The 20,498-nt window shown below is 41.8% G+C and overlaps 1 protein-coding gene across 6 annotated transcripts in view; it reads right to left on the bottom strand.

The window, feature by feature from the left end:
* LOC142559637 (putative ATP-dependent RNA helicase TDRD12) overlaps positions 1-20,498 on the bottom strand; it is a 220,059-nt gene that overhangs the window by 46,110 nt on the left and 153,451 nt on the right. For all 6 annotated transcript variants that reach the window (XM_075671239.1, XM_075671210.1, XM_075671233.1 and 3 more), the window contains 4 exons: positions 14,816-14,969; positions 12,236-12,346; positions 11,287-11,548; positions 1,429-1,614 (listed from right to left, as the gene is read on the bottom strand). In XM_075671239.1, the coding sequence (XP_075527354.1) occupies positions 1,429-1,614; positions 11,287-11,548; positions 12,236-12,346; positions 14,816-14,969 (713 nt within the window). The remainder of the gene's footprint in view (positions 1-1,428; positions 1,615-11,286; positions 11,549-12,235; positions 12,347-14,815; positions 14,970-20,498) is intronic.

Raw genomic sequence — 20,498 nt, 5'->3', positions numbered from 1 at the left:
GATCCCGTTTTGTAGTATTTCATGGTGCCAATGCTTGCGATTGAAAAAAAGAAACGACTCAATAGTGATGCACTTCATGGGTGGCGGCTTTCTAATGCAGCTTGAACTAAGTCATCATCACTGGAAAACAACTAAAAAAATAAGGAAAAAGGAAAAAGTATGACGGGGAGGCATAGGGCAAGTACGGTGGGTGCTACAGTCCAGAAAAGCCACAGGAATGGATGGCAGCCATCACTACAGCAATGCAGTGTAAAGGCTGGCATGCAGCAATCTGAGCCATCTTTGATATTTCTCTGCCCCAGTTTAAATAAGACAGTTGACTTCTTTAGTGAGCAATAAGAAGCTGCGTCCTTTCTTAATGTCTTCACCATATTCTGATGGATTCCAGCTGGAGCTCGTGGAATGGCCTCTTTGCAAAGCATACCACATCTATCATCTAGCCTTGATGGCGTCCCGCAGCTGATTAATCAGGGCAGCATAGTGTTCTCTGGTGATGGTCGGCCCCTTCTGAATAAAATTCACAAGCAATGGGCCCTCCAAAAAATCCCAGAAGCTTTGCCTTCTGACAGAGCAGGCTGGGCTTTTTCCTGGCACTGGAAGTGGTGCACTCCATTTCATCAACAATCATGTGTCGTGCTATTAGTTTTCAAAATCTGCCCTGAACAGCTCCAGGTTGCCCCTTGACCTTGTGTCCCACATGCACTTTTGCGCATGAGTGAGCCACCTTGGAACACAACTTGCAGAAACCTTCTGTTTATCAAGTAACTTGGTATGAATGTGCTGCACTGTGATTTTCTATATTACTGTCAGCTCCACGATTATCCAGATGTTGAGCAGGCTGTTTGCCATCACGCAATTTCAAACATAGGTCATGTTTTCTTGCCACCTACTTTGCGTGGCCTGCTGCAGTGTGTGTCATCGTTGATGGTTCTCTGCCCTAATAAAATAGGGGAATTCCCTTCTTTACTATGCTATGGGAGATGGTGCCCTTTCCCAATGTCTCCACCATATCCACATTGATACCAGCTGGAGTTGGCGGTTTCAAGTACTGAAATTCAATAACTGCATTTGTTTTCAAGTTCATTTGTGTTTGGTTGCACGCATCACCATCTATGCATTGGCGTTTGCTACCATACGCGTGCTAAACATTACCAAGATTTTGTTGCGGGGCTTCTCTGCTTTTCAAAGGCAAGTTTACTGCAGGAATAGTTGTGGACTCTGGGCACAAATGTTTTGTGTTAGGCCAAGGACTTGTAGGACAATCCTCATACGTATTTACAAGTAATTTTACTCTCAGTGGCCTTCAGACTGTGTTCAGTGTCGTAGGACTCTCTCAGCAACAGAGGATGTGTGGACATCAGCATGGGCACATTGGCCCTTCAACGAGGAGTGACATCAAACCACACACCCAGAACAATGCACACATACCTCTAGAAATACTGTTGCATGTGGAAGGTTGACATCAAAGCTGAGCTTTGGCAGCTCTGTTAGGGTAGCAAGCTTCTCCTCTACAAGAAGATTAGCCACACTGATTCTTCCTTTGTGGCACGAGCTGAACAACAGCACCTCATAATTGCTTGTCCCAGGGCGCTCTCCTGCATTCTTTTTCACAACCTTAAAAGAAAATGCAAGAAATCCATCAGAATACACACTGTACAATAAAAAGGTGAATGAACACAATCCTATGCTCAATTTAGTAAAAATGCAAGTGCATGAAATAAGCCCTTTATTTATTCACTTGAGAGAACGTGTGGCAAACGTGGAATTCAAGCCGATGCTCATATGGAAGTTATCGTGAGACTAGTATTAAATTAAATATTTTGTCCCTCAAAATCACTTCCAATTTTCTCTGAAACTCTTCATTTAAGGTCAAGTCTGGTTATACTTTGGCATTGTATTGCGCATTCTGGTACGTTGTTATTGTGCATCAAATGGCAAAATTCAGAGTCATGCAGTATGCCTGCGAATTAGTTTTGAAGTTTTGTGCCACAGTTATAATTTGTTTAATTGAACACTGGCCCTGCTTCCACTTGCCAACGTGTGCCTGTCGCTTGTAAAGTCAGCATGGGAGTAGCAGCGCTGGCATTAACATTTTACGAAGTCATCTCTAAGGAATTTATATAAGAATGTTATTCTCAATAGCGACTGTATCAAACTTATAAGCTGGCGAAAAGGTTTTGGCAATAACTATACAAAAGTCTCTTAAATACTGTGTATTTTTACCAAGAAGTGTAATGAAGTACAAGAACACTTAGAATTTTTTAAAGTTGAGAACACTCCACCGAAATGTAGCTACTAGTGCTTACTAGTGGCGGCATCTGGAAAAGCTGCCCTGTTGGCTGTTCTATCAAGTTTCTTTTTCATGTTTTCTTTATTTTCATTTTATTGCTTACTTATTTCGGTGTTTTTATATGAACAGAATGTACTTAAGGCACATTTTTGCATGTGGCTAGTGCATGCTGGCATGCTATCACTCATTGGATAATTGTTATCTTAACAAGAAGAAAAACGACTGATGTGTGCCCCTCAGGGTCAATCAGATAACCCATGTCCTGATAGGTGGATAAGTGTAACACTACCGGGCTATGTGGAATGTGGATAAGTTTAGCATTACAAATTATTAAAGGTCACTTTTCAAGGCTGGTGGAAATAGTAACTTATGTAAATTTCATGTCTACAGAGCTTTTGTTTGTCTCCAGGGAAATTGAGGTTAAAGGGGTTATGTCGGCTGAAGAGACCTCGTTCTTGTGCAGTGCAAGCAGCAGCTAACCGCAAGGAAAAAAAATTTAATTCTGGGGTTTTATGCGCCAAAATGACGATATGATTATGAGGCACACTAATGGGGGATTCTGGAAATTTTGACCACATAGGGATCTTTATCGTGCCCTCAATGCACGAGATATGGGCGTTTTTGCATTTCGCCTCCATCGAAATGCGGCTGCCGCTGCTGGTATGTGATCCCGCGACCTTGTGCTTAGCAGCACAACACCATAGCCGCTAAGCCACCGCGGCGGGTCTAACAGCAAGAAAGAGCATTGAAATTAAGTTCACCCTCCAGAGAAGAGAAAGAACATGACAATTTTTAGATTATACCGCCACGATAAAGTATACTGGCTTGTAAACATAATGAAGGTGTTACATTTGTAGTTAAACACATAAGTGATGTCATTAAGCTAAAAAATAACTGCAGAACGTTTCTAACTTTTACTTTCTAAACACACGCTGTTGCAAAACAAAGCCAGTTAAACGATTTCAGGATGTGTGTTAAGGAAGTCTGATACACAATAATTAAGTGATTACAGACTGTATGCAGTCTTGGCTGTTTTTCAGAAAAATGCACTCACGTATTTAAAAATAAAATAAAATGAAATGAGATACTCTAAACTGCATCCCATCAAACTTCTTAAGGCTTAAGTAATTTTTGATGAGAATATCTGAAGGTGCACCCGTGCTTCACCTGTGTAAATCTGTTTAGTAAGAAGAGTTCTCAAATCCAATGTATGGGATAAAAATTACTGGAGGCGTGAAAACTGGACTCGGTATAAAGTAAAGTGGTTAAAGTAGAATCCCGCGGCCTGGTCCGCAAAAAACAAAGTGAAAATTAACTTCAGCAAGACATCATACAAGTGGCTGACCAAGAGAACTAAAACACGTTAGCATTTGACTACAACATTGACGGACATCATTTAACACAAGTTAACTCTTGTAAATACCTTGACGTAAAAATTTCAGATTTAAACTGGAAAATGCACATTAAAGACATATTCTAAAAAGGTGAAGAGAAAATTATCACAAGGAAGTTAAAGCTTGTTACTCTGAAGGCGAAGTTAACCACGTATGCAACCCTTGTGCATCCCTTGTTAGAGTATGCGAGCGCTCTATGGGATCCACACCAAAATGTCCAATAGGCAAGACTGAAAAAATCCAGAGAAGAGCAGCTCGATTCACACTACCGAGATACAGACACACAGATCCAGTCACTAACATGTTAGATGATCTTCCAACTTCCTAAGCTTGCCGAACATTGAAGAATCGAGACTAAACTTCTTGTATCAATTACACCGTAATTCATTTAATTTGAATGCTGGCCTTTACTTAAAGCTACGTTCTTCTCGCACCTTAAGAAGTACGCATAAAGAACAATTTGAACCAATCACAGTGCGAAAAAAGTGCTTTAAAGGGGGAACACAGCTCTTTGAGGCAAAAAAAAAAAAAAAAAAAAAACCACAATTTTCTTGAAAATGTAATTTTCAATACCTACGGCTACTATTCCTTTATTTCACCAAGTTTCCCATCTTGCGGAAGAGTACATTGCCCGCAATATTAATTTATAACATCACTGTGAGCTGAATTCCGCGAAAGAACAACCCTTTTTATTGCGGCGCCTAGCTCCTTTTCTACATGTGCAGTCGCAGCCATCTTGGGCTCGTTGGAAAGAGGAGCCTTTTTTCTACAATTTCCCGCTAAAAGTGATTCCACCTGCTCACTGGTGATGTTGAAATCTGGGAAGAAAATAAAGTCCAAACACGCAATCCCATTCGTCAACTAGCGCACATGATCAGAAATGCGTGCTGTGGTTGGCCACGCTAAGTTCCTGTCGTCTGCTCCACTCCGCAGGCGACGCGACGGCGCGTCTTGTAGGTTTGTGACAAGTGCGCAATGATCCATCGGGGAAGTTCGTCACAAGGCATAAGTCGGCAAAAAGAAGCGATCAGCTTATAACTTCCAAAGCGTTCCATTCCTTCAGAAAACGTCCAGAATAGTCTGCCACCAATCGCAAGTGATGCCAAAGCCCCAGACAATGCTGAAGTAGAGACTCACAATCGAGTGAAAGTGATAAGACAGCAGCCAGTAGGCAAATACGAACGAGAATATGGTCTCGCCATAAAGATTGTTATCATGTCTGCGTGCTGCGGTGATGTCGCGTCGGCATGGAGATCGCTCCATATGAATGGCAACCAGCAGAAGAGCAACCTGTTCGTTGTGAAAATTATTGCTGCGCGCTTGATTCAACTGGTGAACAGTGCTAAACAATGTTTTTGCCACATTTGGGTGGCCGTAGTCAGAGCGACTACATTCCTGGTGGCTTTTAGCCATTTTCCCTGGAAAATATTGCAAACCTTTCTCTGCATTTTTGATTAAAAGCGAATGTATTTTTTTTTCTTGTTTTCTCAAAACGCCAATTTTTTTATTTGCTGATTTGCAGCAACGATATCTCTGCCTTCAAGGCAGGTAGAGCCATAACTTTTGTTGTGGCTCGTAGCCGAGTGTGCAAAGCACACAATGGTAGGAACAGATTTTGAAATTTATGCTTTAAAATTTTTAAGTTGTGCTTTAGATCAGACAGTAGGGAACCCACCTTTGGAACTGTGAAGATTGAATTGCTATAAAATTACTAATATTTGTTATACAAAGAAAGCATTCCTACCATTGTGTTCCTTATGTTTTCTAGTACGTAGGCATGTGCCAATATGAATTTTTGTAGCGTGTTCATTTTTCTATTGTTCCTGAACATAATGAACAATGAATTTCACTTATCTTCAGAACTAAATGGCCAATTGGAAGACGAATTACATATTTGAAATCAGCATAAAAAATTCAATAAGGCTGGAATGTTTCATTATTATTAATGAAAAAATGATGAAAATTATTTTAATAGCAGTGTCCCTCCTTATATATTCATTATTCCCTAAAACAATAGAATAATGGAATTCCTTACCCCCCACAGCCCTTCAATCAGCCTCATTAAAACAATTTGAAGAGCCGCTTTCATCTCGTTTCCGTCGCAGCAATTAAGGTTTTAGGCATAGAGTTTCATACAATAATTACTAGAGAGGACTCTTGCACTGGTGTCTATGGCAGCTGCAATGGGAGCGGTTGAGCCAGCATGGATTTGCCTAAGCTTCGTCCTTTTAGCTTCAAACGGCTTTGTGACTTTGTAAACTCATCATTTACAACAATGTACTGTGTAATAAATAATTAAGTAAACATTATTAAAATTGTCTCGCGGCAGGATTCGAACACAGGGCCTCTAGCATAAAAGCCCGATATTGAAACCATTATGCCACGAACGCAGGACAAGCGATATCAAATGCCCTTATAAATTTGTCGCAGGCAAGCCAGTGCCTTGAGATGCTTGGCGCGTTTTGATTTGGCCACCTCGACAAGTTCAACCGTTGCATTTAGTAGGGACTGTGCGTGTTGGCAGCGTCTTCTGCACTTCAAAAAGGATAGATAACTCTGAAATTTACAACAATGAAGGCATATAAAGCACAATAAGCAAAACCACAAGAACGTCTCAATCCACAAATCCAGATCAGACAAATCCATGTACTTCCAATGATTCCCATGGTGGGCCAACGACTGCAGTGCCAGAGTTCCTTCTAGTATATCGTAGGAAAGTCTATGGTTTTAGGGATACCTTGTACTGCTGATTTATAACAAGTTGCGGTACTGGTTCTCATGTTTTTGATTATTTTTTGAGCACTATGCATTTGAATGCTTGGCTATTTTCTAGATTTATATCCCCCCCCCCCCCGTTTCTCTGTTGCCTCCGTGCTGTTTCACATGTGATTTGCTCTATAGCATATTATGCGCTATATTGCTATTAGAACATTTACATCTACTTATGATTGCTATTACCTTATGTTTGGCTAAAGCACTGTCTATTATACATGTATTATATTATGTGTTTGTGTTTACTTTACCCTCCCTCTAACGACCTTCAGGCAAACAGTATTCATAAATAAAATAAAATAAAATAAAATAAAATAAAATAATAATATGTTCCTTGTTCACATGTTTTCCTAGGTATAACAGAGCATCATACGTGTAATGCGAAGATGTGGGATCGTTCCTCACCTGCGGCAAGTTGTTTTTTCATGCGCTTTCATTGCCATTAATTTATCATTTCTTTAATTCAATTAGTAAGTACATGTAATTTCCCCTACACGGTCCTTGGCTTCTCATGGTATGATTAATAAAAATCAGGCCCCTCGTTTAACCCCTTTCTCGTTTATAGCTGAGGACCAGTCACACAAAAGGGCTCAGAGACACCTATGTATTAAAATCACCTTTGATACGTTGTTGTTCCTGCAACGTTCCTACATACTATGTTGCCACTTTGGCACACAACTACAAGGAAAATATCAAGTGTACTGTCTATGACACAAGAAAACTTAAAAGAAAAAATTAAGGATGCTAAACACCCTAGCTGTGCACTTCCGACCACCACATGCGTTTATAGATGCTCCATGGTCTCGGCGGAAACTTTAGAATGGACGCTTTACAACGCGCCGTTTGCATCAACCATGCTACCAGACCCGCCAGACAGGCTCGCTGTCCTGCCCTCAGGTGCCACACTTGGAGCGTTTGTCTCCCCCCGTGTGACGCTTCCCGAAAGTGTACATGGAGGTGGACACATTTTGAGATAGTTAACCTTAGTCCTGAGAAAAGCTGCTTTGCAGCTCTGGAAGGTCGTTGAAGGACGACCAGTCGTGGAGGCCATGCAGGATGGATGCGGCCATCGGAGGGTAAAGCCCAGAGAGTGTCCCCATTGGCTGCACATGATGCCACTTGCACGGCCCTATGATTGAAGGAAAAGGACGCCGCCTGTATAGGCTCGCTGATTGGATGAAAATGACGACATCTGCACAGGTTCGATGATTGGCTGAAAGTGAGGTGTTTCCAATGGACTGAAGGTGTGAAGGGATTCAAGAGAATGATCGGAAAGAGAAAGAGAGATGTCCTTCTTGCAGGGCCGCAGCATACGACTTGCTGCCGGCCGTCTATGACTTTTTACTGTTATTTTACTTGTTTCTAAGTCCTGTACATAATGTAAACAAACCGTCCATTTGTCCAAGTCCACCTTAACGTCGGCCAACTCCTGCACTCAACGGCAAGATCAAATAACTGGATGGCAGCGATGGGATACAAGACGCTATTATAAAATACAATAGCGGGTAGGCTTTCGCCTTAATCCTCTTTAGTGTATACTAGAGTGACTGCCAACTCTACCCTCGATGACTGCACTGACGAGTGTGGTGATTATATAAGGAAAGCGAGGGACAATGACTGTTGCAAGAAAACCCATGATCATTTGGCTCTCGCAGCTTGGTGGTCTTTTATGTAGCCAGGGGATCAATATTCGGGATATGCATTGACTGTACTTTCATCTATTTGCAGCGATACGGACTGACCATGCAGGCAAGCATATCTGTGGGCAGCAACGCACTGACAAATTTGTCCGGTGTATGCACGGAAAATCAGTTTGGAAGATACTCTCAGTTTTGTAGCACTGGACACATCGACGACTGACAGCGATCCTGGTACTGTGATAAGACAGCGTGCTTGGCACTGTACCAATAGTGCCATTGCTCATAGATGCCGATGTGTATGGCGCTAGTCAAAGAAAATCTCGCGAAAAATAAAGTATCCTGGAGAGTGACTACCCAAGAATACGACATCTTTTTTGGTCACTTGTGGAATAAGTCACTCATTTTCTGCCAAATCCGCCATTCTGACCTTTTAGGCGGTCTCCATTGAGTTCACGTTATCAGTCCACCACTGTAAATCTTTCATAGGCTGAGCCGTGCATAGTGTCTTTGTTAACAGTACGTTCACATAATACAATTCCCGGGTGCTACCTATATTATTTTCTCACGGCCCCGTGAATAACTTATTAGATGTTTTCTACTGTACACTAAATACAGTGCAAGACGTAATCTTGGACAATACGTTTATCCACTGCTCAGGTCACACAATTACCCTTATTCAAAATTTATGTTTATGCGTGGCTAATTAAATAGATTTAGCTAAAAAATGATTAAATATATAAAATATAGGCAAAATCTTGTTACTACAGAAAAAACGCACATACCGTGTTAAGTTTTCAATGAAGCAGAAAGCCTCCTTTTGTAGAATGTATAGTTTTTCTAGATTACCTTTGGCTGTGGTACCCAAATTAATATACAGTAGTGTAACAGAGAATATAATTGAATAACAAACCTGGTGCTTAAACTACCTGAGAAAAAAAGGTTTTATTCAATTTAACAAGCAAATGGTTTTTAATAAATTCCCTTTGCAAGCTAGAAGCATGCTTTGTCCAATTTACATGCTGTTAGAAATAACCCCCAAATTGCTTACAGGAGGCCCACTCACTCAATCTGATGACACTGAAAAACCGATGTGAAATCCCTGTAAATCGATTTATATTTAGCACTGCATATTTGCTTATTAAGGTGAAATCCTTAGGTGGCTCATGGGATGAAAAATCTTATGTTAGGCAATACGCCTTCCGGCGTTATGGCACCAAAATTCAATGGCATTAAAACTGATGGTGCCACCTACGACCATTGGTGGGACTTGAACCCACAACCATTTGTGTTAAGGCAAATTAAGGCACTCGAACCCACAACCTTTGTGGAAGTTGAGCCTTCGACCTTTGGCGAGACCAAAATTCAATGGCACCAAAATTTATGGTGCCACCATGATGGTCGAACCCACACCTTTGGTATTAATCAAAGCAAAGTTAATTAAGGCACTTGAACCCACAACCTTTGGTGGGAGAAAAGTTATAGTACTACAGAAAAACCTCAATAATTTGGATTTCATGGGACAAAAGAGGTTGAATTAACTGAATGTCGAATTGTCAAGGGTACAAGAGAACAATAAACAAATGCTTACTACATCAGCACGCTTTTATTTGGTCCATGAAGCGGCAAATTCTATTTATATTTCGCACAAAAGCAGTGCAGAAGCTGCAATTCTCATCTTGTGACCGATTAATACTCGCAGAAGACCTCTCAACCTCCTTCACAATGCGGCTGCAGGGCAAGGCATGCATATTAATCAGAGACCTGCTTTTCACAAGCGCACGCACATCCAGATTATCTTTTTACCACTAAACTGGTTGGGTTTCTTTGAAAGCAATCACCTGAGAATACCGCCCAAGGAAAGCTCTGCCTGCACCTTGCATGACGCTGATGAGTAAAGAGAATTCATTTCAAATTGTAATTCCTTGAATTAAGGTACCATTCCTTTTTCTGTTAATCTCACGCTACATTCGCATTTACACTTATTTTCGTGACCAGAAAGTGAACCCTAGTGTTGCAATCCTAGTTGTGTGACGTACATTCGAGTAAATAGGGTAACCATCAATTGAAAAGTCTAAGATAGCCACTCTGCTAGAGGAATGCCATCGTTTTCTCATTTTTATGTGAAATATGCACTTATGAGGTGCACACACACACGCACATGTGCCCCATAAGTTCTGTATTTCATCACTGCATATGGTCATATGAGATGAGCAAAAATGGATGTTATGGACATTTTAGGAACAGGAGCAGAATACTGAGCTTTGTTGTTACTGCATTGTTTTTTAACTAAAGTACAAACATTTAAAAAAGACAAAGTTAGATTTCTTTTGGTGGGAGAGTGCAGCTTCACGAAGTCAAGCAGTGCCAAACTTCATGCCAGACTTCTCACTTCTACTTTTTATAGACAATGGTCATCAGAAGTGTGGTGTTAGCTGAAGTGGCTGCGATAGTTTGTGCTGAAAACTCAATGGATTGTTTATGTAGACTAAATACGAGGGCGAATCACAAAGTCTTTGCCCTCATTTTTATTAGCAAAAATAGGTACATACAGGAAACTACAAATATCCATACTATTCTAAGTAGCTTACACTATTTTTTCTAAGTAGCTTACATTCTAAGTAGCTTACACTACACAAGTCCCCACGCCGGTTCAGACCATTTGTCCCATCGCAGCACTAAATTTGAGATGACTCCGTGCCATGTTGTTGTCAGTCAGCAATGCACATGGCCTTCCCGAACGCTCATTGTCATGGAAGTCTTCACAGCCTTTTGCGAACTACCAAAACCACCACCTCACACTTTTCAAGTGAGACACCTTTCCCTATACGTGGGCTGAATTTTCCTGTGGATTTGAATGGGTGTTCATCCCTTGTTCCATGGAAAACGAATCACACTTTGTTGCTCGTATGTGGTGGACGTGTGAAGCCCAATCGCCATCTTCAACAACTCCCAGAAGCGCCATGCCATGGAGCTACTGGCAGAGAGGCCCTGGCCAATCCAAGAAAGCTCCACTGCTGGGAATGGATATGCTGACTATATTTACAGTCGTAATTCGGCCAAGAAAAATAGGGGCAAAGACTTTGTGATTCTGTGGACACAACTCAAGCCTGCTTGAGTTGTGTCCACAGGCCCCAGTTTGCAAAACACTGTTCTGAGCAGTCAGCTGTGGCATGGCAGGTTAAGTACTTACCCTGAGACATAGCAGACGATTCACATCATTGTCATCGTAGCCAAAGTTTTCAAGCATGGACACAGCCATTGGAGTCCACTTCCCAGAGGGTGGAATGATTCCAGCTAAAGAGCACTGAACGCCCTGGTATGGCAGCAACATCATCCACGAAACAGGCTCCAACAGCTCGTCTGGAGGGCACTTTGCAGTATCTCCATAGTCAGGAAAAAATACAATGACTTCTGCATTGTTGAGAACTTTCTGCACTTCTCCACGATACCAACTGAAAAATAAATGTTTTTTTGAAAAGCAACCACTAAGCCGAAAGAATTAAACATGGCTTTAACTTTGCAAGGATGAACCAGCAGAGCTGTTTCAGCCGTTTTCAGATGCCCATGAATTAAGATTCTTAAGTAAAATGCAGCACTGAAAAAATTGGAAATAGCGAAACATTCAGTGCAGCAACATAACTTCTGCACAAAGTACGAATAAGAACAATTAAATCACGGAGATGAAAAAAGTGGAATTTTCACGACAATATATTTTAGAAACACCCAAGAAGGTATGTTAATTCAGAAAAGACAGGGTGGTCGAATGGTTACTGTTTGTTTTCAATGAAATTTTTATATGAGATAGGAAAATCTGTCTGATAAAAGGAATTCACTTTGATTTTGTGCCATTCTGCATAGCTTTTCTGCAAAAACATAATACATCACTGCAAGTGAACAGTTGCTCTGTTGATTTCACTGGAGCTGCTTTGACTATGCTCCTCCTGCATAGTTTTGCGTGTTACAAAACCCCAATTTCATTAAAACAAAACTGCAGTTTCAACTTCCAAAACACCAAGAACTTGATTTTAAAAAATTGCTTATTATTTACTAGCGCTTGTAATAAAACTTCCAATCTAGCAGTTTTTGGCTACATTCAGGTTCCACCGTACACAAGCTTGTCTTAAGGTCAAGATGCTCACCGATTGTTGTCGTAGCGAGCGATGCACACTGCTCCAAGATGCACAGACTTCAGCTTGACCAATTCCATTTTTTTCACAGCCTTCTGGATGTTATCTTCAAGCTCATCCAAACTGGAAAGAAAGGAGCGGGGGGGGGGGGGGGGGGGGAGGGCAGAGAAGGAAGCAGTGGATATTAATATATTTTATGTGGTGAGTCACCTGATGTTTTAAGATTACGCTATCCAGCAGAGACTACCTGCACATAAGCACAACATGCAAATACTTCAGAACAAGGAAAAGTTCACTTCTTTTTCCACTGTACATTTTCCAGTGTTCATACCAGAGCACACTACTGTGAAATTAGATATGCAGTGGTGGAACAGGAAAAAGGCAGCTTTTGTAACAGGAAGAATGTATACTTGTAGCAGACATATTGGTTTTTGTAGCACAAACTTTTGCATTGTTACACGAAGTGCAAAGACAGCCTAGTGTCCTACACTTCTTCAGTTGCATCTTAAGCACTATAAAGAGCAAGGTAATGCAATCTAAGAGCTGCCAGCACATACAAACACATTTACTAACACATCATCATCATCATCATCATCATCATCATCATCATCATTCATCATCGGCCTGGCTATGCCCACTGCAGGGCAAAGGCCTCTCCTATACTTCTCCAACTACCCCGGTCATGTGCTAATTGTGGCCATGTTGTCCCTGCAAACTTTTTAATCTCATCCGCCCACTTAACTTTCTGCCGCCTCCTGCTACGCTTCCCTTCTCTTGGAATCCAGTCCGTAACCCTTAATGACCATCGGTTATCTTCCCTCCTCATTACATGTCCTGCCCATGCCCATTTCTTTTTCTTGATTTCAACTAAGATGTCATTAACACGCGTTTGTTCCCTCACCCAATTTGCTCTTTTCTTATCCCTTAATGTTACACCCATCATTCTTCTTTCCATAGCTCGATGCGTCGTCCTCAATTTAAGTAGAACGCTTTTCGTAAGCCTCCAGGTTTCTGCCCCGTAGGTGAGTACTGGTAAGAGACACAGCTGTCATACACTTTTCTTTTGAGGGATAATGGCAACCTGCTGTTCATGATCTGAGAATGCCTACTAAATGCACCCCAGCCCATTCTCATTTTTCTAACTGACACATACACACTGATAAATTTTCAAGAGCGGCACATTTCAACAATGGGCAATAGCTGTTCACGCTGATATCAAGTTACTGTAATCTGTAATTTTAATTTTTTCTAAGAGCCTCTTGGTTTGCAACAGCCTCTGACAGCTAGTTCAGTCCCTCCTGCAAGAAAAGTTGACTGCTCTCTACATCAGCAAAGCACTTTGCCTTCCTTCCCATTGCCAGCATAGCTTGGCATTACTCGGCATCTTGGCTGAATTTTTCCTTTTGCAGCCTTTCTTCTCCTACAGCTCACCGGAAACATCATGCGCTGGTTTCTTTGCATGTGACTGCATTGGAGCTGTCTTTTCCAGTCACTGAACCTGTTGTTTGCCCGAACCCTTCATTGCTTCAATCAGGTCCTGGGTCATGGAAATTTCCCTTGAATCCCACCCAAACTTTCCTGAATACAACATTACAGAGCGAAGCCCATTGATACTGACTACTGAAAGGCTACCTTACTCTCGCATCATGTGTCTACTTTAACCAAGGGCCCTCTCTACATCTGTATTTCTATGTGAAAGGCCTAGAGACACATGGACAAGCCTGCACAGCAAAATATATTTCCATACCCCAGCAGCCAGCCTTAGCAGAAAAGTTTTGTGCTAGAAGTCATCCAGTTTTTCTATAGAGGCAGCGTTCATACTTCCTGTCATCAGGAGTCTCAATTCGTCCACCAGGGAGGACACTTTATGAGGTGGAATGACTACAGGAATTTGTTTGACCAAGTTCCTCAGAGACGCTACCAAGCGCTTGCAAAAACTTTGGGTGGAGACACCTAACCTCCACTAGTACAGTGTCATCTAGCGGAAACCTAGAAAGCAGGTATCAAGCAGTAGATACATGAAAAGCTGTTGCACCAAGCCAGTGTTTTTTTTTTTCTTCCTCAAACAAACGAACAAAGCAACAGCTCGCTTCGTTTTTCTGACTCTAGCAATGGATACCGATTTGTAACCGGGTATACTTACACGCTACTCTTGCAGCACGAACAGGTGCGATACGATTTTGTTTTCATAGTTTCTACTGCCATACATATATAGAACACTCTGGAATCCCTTCGAGCACAGACATGGCTAAAATCTTTGCCAAAATCTGGCTGTAGCAGGTGTAGCAGCACGTAGCAGGTTTTGCACTTTGTAACAGCATTGTAACAATGTAGCCGCATCTCCACCACTGGATTTGACAAAGTAGTGCTGGTACACATATTACTAATGCGAAATAAAAATTTTACAAAGAAACAAAAAATGACTGCTTAGTTTTCTAGAAAGCCTACAGGACTGTAAAAAAAATGCTACTAGACATTCTAGGACTAGTTATGAATGATGCAAGAGTATAGCACAATCTCTAAAACATCTTACTAATAACTATCACGTTTTAACTAAATGACAAAGTAACTAAACCAATGAATGCTACACACCATGAATTGAATTTCAATGGCTGCACATAGAAATGAGATGGAGAGGTGACCTTCCAGAGGTAGACATGATTGAAATCCTTTGTGTCAAGGAACGTGGTACAGTGCTGGTTGATAACAGCATTCTGGCTGTCATTGTCATTCATTTCTCTCTTTTCTGTAAAATGCACAGGAAAGTGGCATATAAGGCAACACAGGCACTAATTAATAAAATAAGCAAAAGTGCCTAGGTTCACACACACACACAAAAAAAAAGAAACAGAACGAAAAAAAGAGAGAAAAAAAAAAAGACCTATTACAGTAGAACCCCGTTAACACATTCCTTGCTGTTCCGTTATCCCAGCTGCTACGCTGCGTTTTTGTGGTTCTAACCTAAATCCTGTTGACTCCTATGTACTGTTATGTTCTCATTTGATACGTTCCCCTTCTATAATGATGTGGCATGTTATGTTGCGTTTGAATGTGGCGGTCATGTAAATTTAGCGGTACATACAGCAATTTGCTTTCGTACGTTACTATGTCGCAATAAGCATAAATGCATACGTTCCAACAAGCAACTGACACATTGCAACAAGCCAGATGCTGCATATTGGAAGAAAATGTGCACAGAGGAGTTGGCAAAGCATGGGAAGAAATGTACATCAGTTAAAACCTACCGGGAACCACAAGCAATGGCCAAAATGCGCAGAGCATAGGGGTATGTCTATTCTGGAGCCGACAAGTGTCTTCTATGTGTTACACAATTGCCGGTTCTCTTTAGTCAGCTTTGCTGCAACAGAGCCGTGCTATGCAGTGGAGTATATGCAAAAAAAGTTGCAGTGAAGCATACCAAGAGTGGAAAGGTGGTATAAAGGTTATAAACAGGGATAAGGTGCCTAAGAAAGGCTGGCCAACGTTTCAACAGGAGGACCTATCTTCATCAAAAGCGGGCTCTTCATCCTCGGCATGTTAGTTTTAACGGGTTATGTTAAAGAGTGGAAAGGGTCACTGTCACAGAACATCGTACATATCCCTTAACCCCTTGGGTGCTTTGGACCCTGGTGAACTATGCTTCGGACGAGCTCAGTCCAAAGGAATGCTTGTCCCCGGCAATAGTCTCGTTTTCAAAATTATCTGGACAAACGGAGTGCATCCACTTAGTTTTTCTTTTACTGCAAAGATGACCGCATAGTGTCAGCACTCGAAAGTTGCATTTATTGTGCTCTTTGCGTTTCCCCATGTAGACGGCAGCACTTTTTCGGCATTTGATGGCCGCACTTATATAGTTCTTGCATTATACCACAGACATTACAGCACCTTAAAAAAAAAAAAAGAAAGCTTAAAAATGTGCCCTAAAAAAAAAAAAAAGAAGCAAAGAAGTAGGACTGTGCAAACATCACATTTTCAATTCTGAAGTGAATTCAAATAATGCAAACCAAGTGCGAATCAAATCAAATATTTTTCGAATATGAATACTACTGGTTCTGCAAAAATGCAATTTCTTTCCAGAGCTAAAGCTACGAAAATAAATCTCAAGTTTATCACACAGCCAATGTACAGGAAAATTATGCTTCGCAGTGAACAAAAGTTTGGCAGCATGTTGCACTCCTGTGACATGTGAAGGTGAAAGCTTGCTAAAGACATGGTAATGTATTAAGTTATATAAGTGGAGGGGCCAGACTTAAAAAAAAAAAATTATGGGGTTTTACGTGCCAAAACCATGATCTGATTATGAGGCGCGCTGTAATGGGGGACTCTGGAAATTCTGACCACCTGAGGTTCTTTAACGTGCACCTAAATCTAAGTACATGGGTGTTTTGCATTTCACCTCCATCGAAATGTGGGGTCAGACTTCTTAAGACATAATGAGCCGCAGTGTGAAGTAAACGTATGGCGCTCTAGTTCGACCTCCTAAATGACACATGCGAGCACCTACTGCACTACCTAAAAGTCCTTTCCATCTTTCTTTCATTCAATCTTTTGCTCTATTTTTCTTTCCTTCGTTTCTTCATTCATAGTCGGCCATTGCATTTTTGCTTGCTTACAGGGGTATGAGCCATTACTGATATTTTCTCTGGACTAGATGCCCCTTTTCACGGGTATGAGCTATGCAATGAGCCACTTAAAGCTTTCACCCTAAAATTCTGTAGTAAAACACTTTTAAAAACAATTTAAAAAAGGGGCTTCCCTTATATAAACAACATCTGTTTTGTGATGCATGAGGCTAATAGCATTTTAGTTGGTTATATGCAAAGCCTTTCCGTTGCGCAGGCATATATATAAAAAGCATCCTTTTTGACGCACCGCAGGCACACAAAAGGGCCGAAATAATGGAAACGAGCTCACAGGGGGGATTCTGAACGCATAGAAATAGGCATCAGGTCATGCGGCACATGCCGTCGAGACAAAATTGGTTGCAGCGGTGCACACAACTTTAATTTCTATGCACGTGCACAGGGTTCGGGGTAGCTTACAAAAGCCCCGCAACTTCTTCCAGCAGTCGGGCCTCGCCACCGGACATTTGCACGCAACCTAACAGTGCCGGTGACCATATAACGGTTTCCAGCAAGTACGGACACGAGCACAAGTAAGTAGAAACGGACAGAACAACGCTGGAAAGAGAAATTAGCGAAGCGTTCCACATGAAAAAGTTGGGCACGCATACATGTGTGAGTGAACCTTCGGTTCACATCAATGATAAAGAACTTCGATTTCTAAATTCATCATGTTAATCCAAGTGTCGGGAAGGGGTGCGACTTAGCTTTTCTGTACACGTATATCTTTTGTTATTTGACTACAAACCAGGTTATTGTTCTTGGGTGTATACTCATGCGTGGCGGAGATTTGTGGAATGTATTCACAATAAACTTCAGTCGTAACCAGTGTTGTCCTGTCCGTTTCTACTTACTTGTGCTCGCGTCCGTACTTGCTGGAAACTGTTATATGTTCACCATGTACCAACTGGCCCAGCAAACTACTATACTAAAGTGCCGGCGACAACCTTTCTTGAGGAAGTCATTCTACAAATGAACTGTCTTTTTTCTTTTTACTTAGTCGCTCTGGTGTAAATATTTCGTTTCTGCTCAATACTCTCTGCTAACTTTACGTCTGCTCTTTTATCGCCACCCTTCCTCCACTGCTGACCTGGGTTCAGGTGTCTGGAGACTGCGCTAGACAGTTGCTGCTGTCAATAGCAATTTCCTTCCCTTTCTATCTATGTGTTTATAGGCATAAAGGTACATTTACCATTCCAAGCCTAGAACCTTCCTTTAGCAGGTCTCATACTTTGCAGAATGTTTAAAAAAAAAGTAGACGCTAGGAAGAAAGAGAAACAAAACTAGTTGACGATCATTGTCACTTAAGGTTCTGTCCATTTCAGTCTTGGTCTGTCTTTATTATTGCAAGTGTTGTGTTCCACCGAGGTAGTGAGCACTGCAGTCTGCAGGTCATCTACTAAGACTGTTTTCGAAGCAGTGGCCCACACTCTTATAACAGCCACATCAAAGGCAACAGTGACGAACCACTACCACGCCTATAGCCGCCACCAGCAGCACTGAGCATTTTACACAGAGAAAGGTTTGACCGAACACTTCTTGAAAGTATCAGCGGGGAGAAGCCACCACGCGCAGCAGCAAAACAACAATGGTGCCAGGCACAACTCTTCCTGGAAAGAAAGGGGAAGGGGGATTTTCCTCAACTACAGCAGATCACCTGTTGCAGCGTTGCAACAGGGACAGCCCGGAGCATGCTGCGACGGTGAAGAGAAGATTTTTTTCCTCCTTTTTCCTCATATGGCTGAGTTGCGTCGCCTGGTGGGAGAATCTGAACTTCATGCGAGATGGCGACAGTGATACCTGCACTTTAAAGGCGAGTCAGCCATTGTTCCACTTCAAGCATGACACCACAACAAGTATGCCTTGTTCACGAGGCTGTTATTGCAGGTTAGTTACCTTGAAGGTGCTGCTTCTGTTAAGACTAGTGATTATTGTATCATAGTGGTGTCGTGCCCAACAAAGTGGACTGACGTGTTCAACTGATCAGTCGCATTTTTGTCGAAAATGTGTTTGTGTTTTGTCTTGTTTGAGCTCTATCCAAGGCTGAAGCAGATGCCTTTCCTGCCGCCTTGGAGAGAATAAATAAGCTAGAGGACAAAGTCGAAGCTATGCTGGCTGATCAAAAAAATTCCTAAGAAGAGCTGGCAATCACATTAGAAACCATACGCTAACATAAAGCTAATGAAAAGGCTCTGCACAAGGACTTCAAACATGCAAAAGAACAGCATGCAGCCACCGTGAATGGAATTAAACTACTTAAAACAAAGATAGTAACGTTGGGAGTCAGGTATCCTATTTCAACTGGCTGCCAATTTTGAATTGTGTACTGAAACAGTGCGAGATGTATCTAACCAGCTAAATAAAATAATTTCTAGGAGACAAAACACAAAACCAAATGAGACTATCTAACCTGCTCTTCTTTGGATTAGAAGACGGAGCTAAAGAAGACTGGGCTGCTTCCGAACGAAAAGTTATCAAATTCTGCTCCGAAAAATCGGGCATCATAATGTCGACTGCTCAGTTTGAAAGAATTCATAAATTAGGGAAGTATGCGGAAAACAAGAAAAGGCTTGTTATAGCTAAAGTGATTTTTTTTAAAGACAAAGGGAGCATTCTGTCTTCTGCATTAAAACAAAGATTTTTCACCAACTACACGGGAGGCAAGAAACCAGTTGTTTGCATTTGCTAAGGCAAAAGCTAAGCCTTTTAGACTTTCTTTCAACTGAATGCACATTGAGCATGCAATTTATGTTTTTGACAACACCCGTAAAGCTGTTCTCTATGGTAGCAGATAGCTACAATCCACACCGTGCAAATCCGAACTATCGAAGGTCAAAGTCGCCTACTATTGCAACATATTATCACTATCATTCACAAATATTCGAAGCCTGCTACCTAAGCACAACGATTTTTTACTAGTTTTTGACGACTGCAATTCTGATATTGTTGTTCTCACTGAAACGTGGCTACATCCCGAAATCTCCGATAATGAAATCTTCACACGCGTTGACTCTTAAAGGGAAGCTGAAACACTTTTCGAAAAAAATTAGTTCTCTGCGGCATTCTACAGTTTTGAGTCCCCTGAACACGAATATCTGGTTCAAAAAGGGCGGACACAAACGCAAGCGGCTGTTTTTTCAAGAAAACGCGCACCAGCGCTTCAAGGCATCGCGCGAACGCCGCTGTTGCCTGTGACTGGTCGGGGCCGCTGTGACATCAATCGCGGCAGTCGCCGGTCGGCGGCGCCATTTCAGAGCTTAGCACGCTGTTCTGTTCTGGCTTCATAGCTGAGTTGTAAGCATTATGGAACGTTCTCGCTGTCTCGGACAGCTTGTATTTTCGCCGTACATGTTCGAACCGACAGCCGATACGGAAAACGATGGCGGCAACGACGATGTTGAGTGTGCCAACAGCGAGAGCGATTTGTGTACCTTCTCGCGCGTTGGAAATCTTAGCTGGTACGTATGTTTTTTTTTTTTTTTTTTCATGTAGCTGCACGCTCCAATGACGGGAGAAAAAATGCGCTAAAGTGTCACTGGGAACTTGCTGCTGGAAGAATGCCGAAGCACTAACTTCTCATTAGATTGTAAACACGGGTGCAATTCCGCGATGTCAAGCACCTTGCCGCTGCTCGTCTAAAGTCCCATGCTTTT

This window comes from Dermacentor variabilis, chromosome 1 (assembly GCF_050947875.1).
Source record: "Dermacentor variabilis isolate Ectoservices chromosome 1, ASM5094787v1, whole genome shotgun sequence".
Taxonomy (NCBI): Eukaryota; Metazoa; Arthropoda; class Arachnida; order Ixodida; family Ixodidae; genus Dermacentor; species Dermacentor variabilis.
Note: the sequence above shows the minus strand (reverse complement) of the source record. Positions and strands in the feature narration are given on the sequence as shown.